The 12,647-nt window shown below is 35.5% G+C and overlaps 1 protein-coding gene across 1 annotated transcript in view; it reads right to left on the minus strand.

The window, feature by feature from the left end:
- LOC148944245 (uncharacterized) overlaps positions 1-12,647 on the minus strand; it is a 91,876-nt gene that overhangs the window by 15,507 nt on the left and 63,722 nt on the right. The window contains exons 2-3 of the mRNA XM_089099755.1: positions 11,136-11,219; positions 1,786-1,970 (exon numbers count right to left, since the gene is read on the minus strand). Of these exons, the coding sequence (XP_088955881.1) occupies positions 1,786-1,970; positions 11,136-11,163 (213 nt within the window). The 5' untranslated portion in view covers positions 11,164-11,219. The remainder of the gene's footprint in view (positions 1-1,785; positions 1,971-11,135; positions 11,220-12,647) is intronic.

The raw sequence follows: 12,647 nt of genomic DNA on the forward strand, positions 1-12,647 counted from the left end.
GTGATTGTGGCTTCCGTTGAAGGAGACAAGGATGGTGGTCAACAGATGACTAAAATTGAAATTTGGTTATTTGTCCCGTCGTCGATACTGACTTCTAAACACACTAAATGTGTTCCTTGCTTCTGACTCATGACTCTTCTTATTCTGTAAGATAGTTTTTTGGGGGGGATGCTAATCCGTGAATAATATTGATAAGATTTTATGGAAAAAGTCTACCCTCTAGCCCGTTCAAGGACGTGGCATCCTTAGTTTAGAAAATTCTTATATAAATAATGCGCTATGGATGAATAAGGCAATAACCTTTTCACCTTGACCAGATCTATAATAACTGTTTTAAAATCCATTATGCACAGACAATTTAAACTTCTAACTTTATAAACAATTTAAGGAAATGCTTAATGCATGACTTCATAAATTTAAAGAAGTTACGATCGTGTCACAATCTCAAAAGATATTTTTTATCCAAGCTCGTATTGGTGTCGTGATGGGGCGTGGCTTTTTGAGTACATTTAAAGGAGATCAACCTCCGGTCAAAAAATCTTCAGAGAAGGGATTTTTATTGATACTGCCATCACTGACCTTCAAAAAAGGTCAATTTTCTCATTCCTTCCCAAATGTAGTGAAAGGTCATGGTTTTGTGATGAAATATAAAACAATAACAGATTTATAAAATTAAATTTTTATTAGCAAAGTCATCATCACAAACCTATTTTAGGGATTATAATTTAGTTTCAAACGAATTTAAACACAGCAAAAATGACATTTAAAAACATTGGTAACGATAGACGGTCAAATTAGACAAAAGTATCGGCCCTCATGAACGTGCTGAAGTTTTCACTCCCTGGTTTGTCTGATTAACAGCTTGCCGAAGGTGTTGCGAGGTCTTTGGAATTTTCGACTCTTCCCTTTTAATCGTCTTTCATCTACACTTATGTTAAAAACCATTTTAATAGTTATTAGAAGAGACGGTGAATGTATAGCAACAAGGAAAGGTTTTGCTAATTATTCTTAATACTTTTTTTTAATTTTCTTTTTTACCAGGCACACCATTAAAAGTAATAATAAAAATACCAAATTGGTTGCATATTATCTTCTTTAGATATGTTTGATTTTGCCTCTAACCCTGTGTCCGGTCCTGTACCTTCCTAGTGTCTTTAATATCACCATCCTTTCCCCAGGAGTTAGGAACTAACTTAAGTCTAAACTTGATAACGTCTTCCTTTGATTTAGTTCAAGCACTTTTTTTTTACCACTTCCTGTTAGGACCCACTCCAGTATTAGCTTATAATGTAGAATTTTAGCTGATATTTGTTTATATACTACATATTAAACTTTAGTTATTTAGCAAGCGTAGCTCTTTTGTCATTGTTCCATTCAAATCGTCCTCAGCATATTTGGCTAATACTATAACAGGGATGTCATTTCAATTTTCTTTGGGGACCCCTAAGAGCGAACATTTCAGCAAGGATGGGCCAAGCCAAAAAAAAACACGTTTCAAGTTGCTTTTCAGCCTTATGGAGGATTAGACAACTCAGCCTCGTCCTCTTCTCCCAACTGACCCAATTTAAACTCTTGGCCCTATACAAAGGCGCATAGAAAATCCCATACAAATCAGGATTATAATAGAAGATGTATAAAGGATGCGAGAAGAATAAAGAAAGAGCAAGGAAGGGAGAGAAGGAGAGAGAGATAGAGAGGTTTTTGCTTATGAAGTTCAATCGGTAAAAATTGCTCAGATCGATTTGAAAATTTGACTTGCATTAGTACAACAAATAAAATACTCACATCAGTTTCATCAACTTGTACACAGACATGGAACATTTGACATTCGGCATCGATGTCTGCATAATAGCCACCAATTACCTTCTCTTCGCAAGAAAATGGAGTGTCAGGCATATGCTCATGGTGGTAATTAGGGGGTCGTTTCGGCTCACAAGAAGTAGAAGGTAGACTACAAATGAATATTACACCTAAAGCATAAACAGAATCATCAATAAACGATAGAAGAAATATAGTGCTTCGAAATCAATGAAACCTCTTGCATAAAGATCAGATTTTCGCGCTTCAGAGGTTGTATAGAAAACCTTGCATGAACCATCTTGCATAAAACCTCTTGCATAGAGCGAAAAATTTTTAGCTTCAGAGGTTATATAGAAAACCTTGCGTGAACCAGTAAAGTTCAAACCATGGACTGTAGTAACAAAAATAAATATCCATTTCTGAAAAACGGTCTAGTGACAGAGTTTCCAGATGGGCATTCTAAAATTCGAAGGGAATCGATTTTGAGCCAGTAGCACGGGTGTTTCTCTCGTCTTCTTTTCACCTCAGCAGTCAGCACTAGCTGCCTAATAGCTGATCGTAGGGTGGTGATTAGATCTCATTCAAAAGATAATTTGATTGACGTTACGCTTTTTTTAGTAATTTAGATTAAGGACATAATGGTAAAGGTTAACACGGACTAAAAACTGTGTCGTGACGTTTTTTTGTTGTTTTTTTTTTTGCCAGTGTTAGCCACCCTTTGGCTGGTCATAGGCTGTGATTAGCTCATTTGACAGACAGTTTTTTGCCTATTTTCTTTTTCCGTACTTACGGTCCCATAAGAAAATGACATGTGGTGAGAAGACAGAAGATTATTGACCCTCTTTCCACTTCATTTTGTTCACCAGTCGTGGTAGCCTCCTGGGGGGTCATAAGGTGGTGATTAGAGGCTCATTCGATAGATAAAACTATTTGCTTATTTAATTTTTATAAGATAAAGTGTCATTTAGCACAAAAAACGACAATTTTAGAGGCAACTCGGAAATTACTGGGCTTGGTAGGGATAAGAGGCTGAATAGAAGCTTTCAACGGAAACTTGTCAAGGAAATTCTCCTATACCCAATACGAAATTGAGAATGAAAATTTCTCCGATACCCAATACGAAAAACCGAATAGTCATCGTGCTACATGCAACGATGCCACATGGGACCTAGCCTTATTTCCAAAAACCAAAGGAGATACAGAGCTGGGAAATTATTATTTTTAGTACTATTAGAAGGGTGATAAACGAAGGTATACAAGGACTGCTCCTGCGCACTTGATTGTCTTGTTGCCTTATTTGAAATGCAAGCTCGAAATGCCATCTAAGGAATGGTAAAGCTAGACGGCTAGTTGCACCCAATTCAAATTGATTATAAAGGAAGTTGACGGGAACACAGTTCCCAGATAAACTGGTTTTCAGTTCTTGGATTCTTTGAAATATGTGCATATTACCATTTTTCATCTTGGGATTCTCTCTCTGCTCAATTGTTTCTGCTAAACTGTTTCAATAATAACCAAATTATGTAATAGCGCTATTTGATACAAGTTTTCTTTTCTGTTCTCCTATGCTACCCTCAGCTGTAGTATTAGGGGTGTTGCAAAGGGTGGTAATCAGTGATGACAGTGGTCAAGTATGGTTCCGAAATGTGGGTGCTATGAAAGATTGAGAGCAACTTGTTAGATGCTTTCTAGAAGAATTATTTAGGGTACCTGTTCGACCGGCCGTATTTCAAAAACTAAGTCGTACGACAAATGTTGTTCTATCCTGCTTTTTAGGGCTATAATGAGGGAAAGACTGATGAGTGTACGGTACGTACGGATGAAGGATGATGTATTACCGAAATATTATCCTTTACGGTCAATTATCTACGGCCAAACGAAAAGCGAATCGTACCCGTGTGGGGGATGCGGTTGTAAGGAAGAATTTAAGGGAAATTAGAACTGTTGGAAGATTTTGAAGTGAAAGACTTTGAATAGATTGGGATGGAGGAGCGATCATAGCTGTTTTGGCCTCAGGTGGTTTGATACTAGAGCAAGTTGTTAGCAGCACTAGTATTAGCTTTTCTATACTGAAAGTTTCAGAAGTTTAACTCTAACAGTGGCATTAATTAATTCTATAGTGCTAGATAGCCCACTGACCTAGAAACATTTGGATTTAAAAGGCTTGGGCTTCAAAGGTTAATTTAGTTGATTTTTTCCCCTTTTAAACTTTATGGCTGCTCTTTTAGTGTTTATACGAATATTAAATTCAGGTGATGACCCTTAATTTGAATTATGAGACGAAAAATTTCATTTTTATGGGTATTTCCTTTGCGAACCATTCCCTATTATGGTTCTCTTTCTCAATACTAAAAACTAAACAAAACTAAAAAGTAATAACCTGTTGAGATTATTTCTCGTTTCAGTACATCAAAACCACAGTTTATATAATTATCCAGTATGATTATTCCCTATCTCACCCATTATAAAAACCCGGACCGGGGTGCAAGTGCTCCGGAGAACGTTTTTGCAGATAGAAACATAAGCGATATCAGATCTTTTCACGGGTAGACAAGTCAGATTTCTCTTGGACGCGAAACTTGGCTTCAACGTTGGAACACTAATTTTGAAGAAGCTAATTTTAAATTAATTTATTCCAATACATGCATGAAAATCGGTAGTTTGTAGTGTAATGTTATTATTAGATGTTTTTAGGAATTAAAAATAGGTTTCGAAGTCTCAAGTTGGTTTCAAAGGCATTTTGAAAAAGTTTCTGCCAAAATACGTGTTCCAGGGTAATTGGACCGCTGATGGCAAATCAAATGAGAGGAGCTGTTTGTACGCGCCGATATAAATATATATATATATATATATATATATATATATATATATATATATATATATATATATATATATATATATATATATATATATATATATATATATATATATATATATACTACGAAAACTTTACGAAAAAGAAAGTTTTTTTTTAAAGAAAAGTAAAGGCCATATTAAACTTAAGATCAGTAAAAAATAGAAGCCTACAATAATTCAAACTCAAAACGACCAGAAATTATTATTAAAGAATAAAAAAGGAAAGGAGAATAATTGGTATGGCGGTAACACTGCATATAAATTTATATTAATGTATATATAGTAGGCTGTGAAAAAAAAATTTCACAACGTGAAAAAAAATGATAAACGAGCCTGTTGTGGAGCCAGAGGGGGGGGGCGAGGGTTACCCCCGTAAAGTACTCTAAAGCAGTGTAATTTCCCTAATTAACACAATTTTGCATTAATTAAACTTGCTCCTAACGTAAGTTTGTCGGATCAACCTACTTTGCGCCCCCTCCCCTAAAAAAATCCTGGATTCACCCCTGAAAGCATTAAACCTATTCCACCAGTTATTAGAAGAAAAAAAATTCCTTATTTTCACAAATTTCATCAACCCCTCGCCTCCTTTTTTACTCAATCCTACTTAGGCCAATCCTTTGAGCCCACTGTATGTAAATAATAATTTAAGTCATAATTTGTATATAAATTAAGTCATACCTGTGAGATGGGACACTTGCAAACCACTTGGCTGGCTCACCAAGTTTTTTTTCTGCTTTCGCAATTACGAATAATGCACGTTGTAACCATTTCTCATTGAGTGAACACACTAACCCGCTAATGCAGAAAGAAGTGGGAGGAGCTTTTTGTTCGCACCGAGAACGAAGACCAGAAATGATCTGGGATAAGCTTACTGGATAATTATATGAACTGTGATCAAAACTGACAGTTTAACGTTTAAAGTGCAAGGGCGGATTCTCATAAATAAGGGTAGCCCCTTTGATGTATAAAAACAAAAATAAAACAAAACATGATGAAAAAAAAAATTAAATTTAGAAACAACAAGTATTTTCAAATACAAAAAAATTAACATCAAAATTTAAACCAATTAAAATTTGACCTGAATCAAAATTGGGCAATCGTCCCCTTAAACAATCAGTCATAGCATTCAAGGAATTACTTGTATTTTAGTAAAAACTGACATAATCACAACAGCTACTCAAATGGTACATGAAAAGGGTTTGTCGGCTAGAAAAATATCGAAGCATCTTTATGTTTTCAAAAAAAAAAAAAAATATCGGAAATGTTGGGACTTCAGTGAAGCACAAGCAATCTCTTGAACATGGCGGGTGAGGATTGAGGAAGCAAGAGTCATCCGCCTGTTAGTTTTAAACTTTCTCGACACTCATTTTAAATTCCAAACGTTTTACATGTACTTGAAAACGTATTTTATTTACATACTGTATATACAGGGTATCGCCATGAAATACCTTAATAAAAGTTTGCTCTCTCTGCCTGAGAAACGACGTTAAGCACTTTTCCTTAATAATATATTTCTTCTGAATTATTTTTTCTTACCCACTAAGGTCTCTAGACCCAGGGTGAATCCTTAAAATATAAGCTACACGTACGGGCAAATACCAAAACAAGGTCCTTTTGATACTTATAAGATGCCTGTAAATCGGAACTCGAGCTTCCTTATGCGGTAAGGGCTCCTCACGATTGCAAGAAAAGTTTGTGATTGCAACTAAAACTTACATCTCTTCAGTATAGTACTAAAATATGGGAGAAAACGTGCTAAAATGAAAGTAAATAATGTGTTTCCTAATCACTGAATTGCGAAGTAAATGAAACAGGTTATACTCCTTGGGCAGGTTATGGGGTAATGCTGTCTTAAACCCCTAAGCGGAAAAAAAGAAATTCTCCAAGACAGCCTTAAAAGATTTATTACGGGAGTGATTGCCGGCCTTTTCCATCAACGGTGGCGGATCAGAGCTGTATCCGCAATCCGAGATGATAACAAGGCCATTAGTTTTAACTTTTTACGAATCTTAACAAGTTTTACTATTATTTTGTATCTTTTTTTTTCCTTAAGAGAAATGTGATGAAACAAACACCCTATCGCTGATCTCTTTTACAATTCAATTGAACTGAAATTTAAATTTATTACTAATGGCAGTCAATTGTGCTGCAACGAGTAAAGACAAAAACTAAATTGGCTGGCGTAAAGTTTTGCTCCAAAAATGTCTTTAATATGTCTTTTATGTCTTTAATACTTTCTAATCTCCTTCTAAATTATATTTTACCAAAGTCAAGGTTTAATTTAAAAATTTAATAAGCTATGTTCCTGTAGGAGAGTTTGTCGTGAGCCTGACTATACAAATATGGTAGCCTACAAATAGAGCTGACACGACTTCTGTAAGCAGACTTATTTGTCAAAAGAAACTTGATGTTTTCTTGGGCAAATAAAGTACAGAGAATGCATCTAGAAAAAAAGTGAAGATTTTTGGCGCATCAAACTCGCCTTATTAAAAAATTAAATAAATAAAAACAAGTTTTTTAAACTGAAAGTAAGGAGCGACATTAATGCTTAAAACGAGCAGAAATCATTCTGCATATGAAAGGGGATGTCCCCCTTCTCAACGCCTCGCTCTTTACGCTAAAGTTTTTTATTGTTTAAAAAAATAGATTGTGAGAAAGAGCCAAACTTTAGCCAAAAGAGCGAGGCGTTGAAGGAGGGGATATCCCCATTCATATACGGAACCATTTCTGTTCGTTTTAAGTTTTAATGTCGCTCCTTACTTTCAGTTAAAAAAAACTTGTTTTTTTATTTAATCTCTGAACGTTTTTTAATTAATGCAGGTTTTGATTTGGGCTCACCGTAAATGAACAATTAAAACGAAGTTTGCATATTAATTTTACATTTTTTTGGCTAAATGCCTTTTTCAAAATTTCGATAGGACGATTTTGAGAAAAGGGGGCGGAGGAGGGGCACTAGTTGCCCTCCAATTTTTTTAATTACTTAAAAAGGGCACTAGAACTTTTAAATTTATTTGCGAACGTTTTTATTAGTAACAAATATACGTAACTTACGTAACGAACTTCAATATTCTTATATTTTTATTACGTATATTAGGGGGTTTGCCCCCTAGTCAATACCTTGCTCTTTATGCTAAAGTTCAAATTTTGTTCCAATTCTCTAAGAATGACCCATTAATCCCAAAGGCAGTTTAATTAGAATAAATAGCTCTTATGAGAGTGCTAAAAAATCTTTAGCGTAAATAGCGAGGTATTGAGTAGGGGGACAAAACCCCTCATATACGTAATAATTTCTGTTCGCTTAAAGTTTTGATGTTGCTCCTTTCAGCTGTCTTTTTTTATTTAATTTCTGATCGTTTTTTAAATAATGCTGGTAAATACGGCCCATTATCAGAAAAATCCCCCGTGAAAAAAGTCTGTATACTTCCCAATAAAAAATACTATATGTAAATATGGGGCAAAGTTCATAACTTGCAGCCCTTCCCCCAGGGACTGCGGGGGATTAAGCCATCCTCAAAGACATAGTTATTATATTTTTCGACCATGCTGAGCAAAGAGGTTATCTCAGAATTTTGATCGGGCGACTTTGGAGAAAAGGGTGCGGTGGCGGGGGCCAGGTTGCCCTCAAATATTTTTGGTCACTTAAAATAGCCATTAGAACTTTTAATTTCTGTTTGAATGAGCCCTCCCGCGATATTCTAGAACCACTGGGTTGACATGATTACCCCTGTAAAACAAGCCCACATAAACACGCAACCGTTATCTTTCTTCTGGCAAAAAATACAAAATTCCACATTTTTGCAGATAGGAGCTTGAAACCTTTTCAGTAGGGTTCTCTGATACGGTGAACCTAATGGTGTGATTTTCATTTAGATATTATGACTTTTAAGGGATGTTTCCCACTTTTTTCGAAAATAAGGCAAATTTTCTCAGGCTCGTAACTTTTGATGAGTAGAACTAAACTTAATGAAACTTATATATTTAAGATCAGCATAAAAATCCAATTCTTTTGATGTATCTATTGGTATCAACATTTTATTTTTTAGAGTTTCGGTTACTAGTGAGCCCGGTCGCTCCTTACTTACAGTTCGTTACCACGAACTGTTTGATTCTTTATTATATTTCTTGAATTTTTGGCTTATCGAGACTAACCGTTTTCATAGCCAACGTTAACTTAAGAAAAGAAATACTTGGATATCGCCACTTTGGAATGTACACAGAAAGGAATTAGCAATGAGAGCCATAAAAGGAGGGCCGATTGGCTCGTGTTCCCCTCACCCTTGCGTCTATAGAGAAGCCACATTTCTTGGAAACCAGAAGAACGTCTCTTTTCAAATACAAATATAGGGTGATATTTAATCTCGAAAAGAGAAACAATTGCCCAGAACGGTAGGGAGAGGGAGCTGAGCGAGCCCGAAGGTATTTTCATTTATAGTATCGTTATTTGAATTACTGCTCATGCTAATGAAAGATTATCACTAATAAATATTTAAGACAATACTCGCAGTTATATACTCCGTATTCCACAAGAAAGACAGCAAAGCTAGTGGGAAGGTTTAGTAACGTAGGAAAATAAATTTTGAGGCGTAGCCTTCGGTAAATAGCCTAACCCGCTGATATCTTATCCAGACTTCCACAGAAGAAGTTGACGTGAAAATTAAAACTTTAACTGAACAAAAATGAAGCATTAACACATTATACATAGACATTCTTTGTTAAACTAAAATTTATTTTCAAAATAATTTTAATCTTGTCTAACTAAATTAGGATTAGTCGCAGCATTATAAGCTTGCTCTTGACGACAATAATCGAATGCCTAACAACTTTAACTTGTGGGAAGACATCGTTCTCACCCTTTGTCCTCTTTTTGTTATGAATCTTGTTCATTGTTAAGTCGAATTAACAATGAGTCATCAAGTATTTGAGATTTTGTAATTCATACTTAGGCCGAGAGTGGCGCTTTAACTGTCGTTTAGACCAAAGAGAAAAAAAAACGTAAAAGAGCTGGACTTTCGACAATTTAACATGGGACGAGAGGCAACATTAATAAAAAAAAGTAGGAAATTTCAAAGAAAATTCAATATTGATAGGATTAATCTGCAATGCAAAAGACAAAGTGACAGTTGATCAACATTTTTTGCTGTTCTAAAAAAATATTTAAAGTCAAAATTCAGTCGGCACAAAGTAGGCTTAAGTTGGCTTGGGAAATCCTGCAGGCTGGGTAAGTTAGTTGACTTTAAGATGGTAAGTCGACTGCCAGCCAAACACTACATTCTTTACTCTCCCCTGCAGTTTAAAGCACCTGAAAAGACGGATGTACAGCAGTTTTAGGTCAATCAAAGTTACAAACACTAGATGGCACCACTGATCATTCTTCACGACATTAACCCAAGTTTTTATTCCATTAATTTTCCCAAGCTCATTAGTTAAGACGGTAGTCACTTTTAACCTCACACCTGAACGTTAGTGATAATTCTATTTACTCCGTGACCATTTTTGCTAGAAAAGAGCAAGTAGAATTGTGATTTTAAGGGTATGGGTGCCATCCATTTTTCAAAAAAAAACTGCCCAAAAGACTCACAATAGTTACTTTAGTTTTCTTGTCTTCAAAAACTTTTCTTCGGAAATTAAATGTAATTTACAAGAATATAATTTTTAAATTTGTAACATTTACAATTCTCTGCCGATCCTAATGCGAATTCCATTTAATTTAGGTAAGTTTTCTCATACTTTTCGGTGCTTGTGTATTATTAGCCAGTTCACACTCCGGAATTACATTTAGGTTAGATCTCAGAAAACTGGTTTCATAGCTACAAAGACAAGTGACGGGTGATAAAATACATTGGACTTGTGTAACTTGGACTATATATATGCACATTAGAGAGGGGGGGTAAGTTAAACTAGGTTAGGGGCCCTGTCCAAATACTGTACCCCTACCCTCTATTGTGCAAATATATAGCCCAAATTATACTATTATAGAAACTAAAGATTATTTGAAGGTTATATTTTATCAGATCAACCTAACTTCATTTCTCGAGTGTGTACTGGCCACTACACAAATATCTACTTTTCTTTAAACTTGTTTAGGAAAAGTTAAAAAAAAAACTAATAAAAATTAAAGTTTATTAATTTTCAGACAATCAATATTAGACTTTTGCTAACCACAAAATATCACGACTTTCTATACTATTTACGACTCTTTTCTCAAAAGACCCTTTCCTTGTCCTTTGAGGACGGGGGCTTCAGCCCCCTATGACTTCCCCTCCTCTTTGATCTGAAGAACAAACCAGGGGCCTCCCATCAAATTACGACAGTTTTGAGGATAGCCTCCAAAAGTGTAAGATTTTAAGCAATTTGCTCGATTTAAGCGTCCCCCTTCCCTTTTCAACAAAGAATTTATATCTTTTGTTCCTACCCCTGGGTACACCCTTGTTAACACTAACTGTAAAATCGAGTGCCAATATTAAGGAATACTGTCTTACCTATCAATAAACGAGTCAGTGTTGCCATTACGTTTCTACGTGATTTCCATGGAACTATGAGGTTTTGCTGGACACATTTACTGCCTAAAAGTAATGCGTATAGTTAAACATGATTAGTCAAATTTGCCATTAAATAAGCATATCATGTGGACATTCATATGGTAAGACAAGAGAGAACATAATACAATTAAAGATCTAACTAATAATCCATCAAATCATGTTTCTTGTTTTAGTCCTCTACACGCGGGAATGTGACGCTAGTCATAGCAATAAATCTGAAGAATTGTGCAGTAACAATATTATTCAAGATGAATCTTACATGCGCAGTGAATTCTTGTCTGCAAAAGAACTTACGCCCAGAAACTTAGTCTTTGGAAGGGACTAAAGCACTGGCGGATCCAGAGGGCCCTCCCCTCCCCCATATTTTATCTGGCCCCCTAATTCCTTGTTGTTTTCTGTTTTTGTCTCTTTTTTAAACAAATTTGTCAATTTGGTCAATAATTGGCAGCCTTATCACATTGCCCCCCCCCCCCCAAGATTCCGCTCATTGGTGCCCTTGTCATATTGGGCCCTCCCCAAGATTTTGCTCTAGATCCGCCCCTAGAATGAAGTAAAGGGTAGCTTCCACTTTGGCCTGCAAAAGGGAATGTATTTCAGAGCTGCAATATTTTTTAGCCTTGTCTGCCTGTGAGTCCAAGCAAATTCGGTCCACCCCCCTTTTTCATACAAGTCCAGTCAAGATTTTCCGTCAGGTATCAGCCCAGAAATCTTGATAATCCCTAAAGTTCCAAGACTATCTAGTTCTGTCCCAAGATGGGTGGATGGATGGTAGACTATCTATCAACAAGGGAAAATGACATAATTTTTATACATTCCTGAAAAAGACTTATGCCAGCTGTGCCTCTCACTCTTACTATCAACTGTCTTGGCCTTTTCTCCAATAAATAAAAAAAACAAGTTTTTTTAACTGAAAGTAAGGAACGACGTTAAAACTTAAAACGAACAGAAATTATTCCGTATATGAAGGGGGCTGTCCCCTCCTCAACGCCTCGCTCTTTACGCTAAAGTTTTTTTATTGTTTAAAAAAATAGAGTTGTGAGAAAGTCAAACTTTAGCGTAAAGAGCGAGGCGTTGAGGAGGGGACAGCCCCTTCATATACGGAATAATTTCTGTTCGTTTTAAGTTTTAACTCCGTTCCTTACTTTCAGTTAAAAAAACCTGTTTTTTTTATTTAATTTTTGAACGTTTTTGAATTAATGCAGGTTTTGATTTTGGCTCACCGTATATGAATAATTAAAACAAAATTTGCATATTATATTTGGTTAAATGGCTTTCTCGAAACTTGTTTAATTTTATTTACGAACGCTATTATTAGTAATAAATATACGTAACTTAGAATTAACTTACGTAACGAACTTCTATATTCATAAATTTTTAACACGTATATTAGGGGGTTTGCCCCCTAGTCAATACCCTGCTCTTTAAACTATAGTTCGAATTTTTTTTCCAGTT

Source organism: Artemia sp. Qi Xiang Cuo, chromosome 14 (genome assembly GCF_049724085.1).
Source record: "Artemia sp. Qi Xiang Cuo chromosome 14, ASM4972408v1, whole genome shotgun sequence".
NCBI classification, from domain to species: Eukaryota; Metazoa; Arthropoda; class Branchiopoda; order Anostraca; family Artemiidae; genus Artemia; species Artemia sp. Qi Xiang Cuo.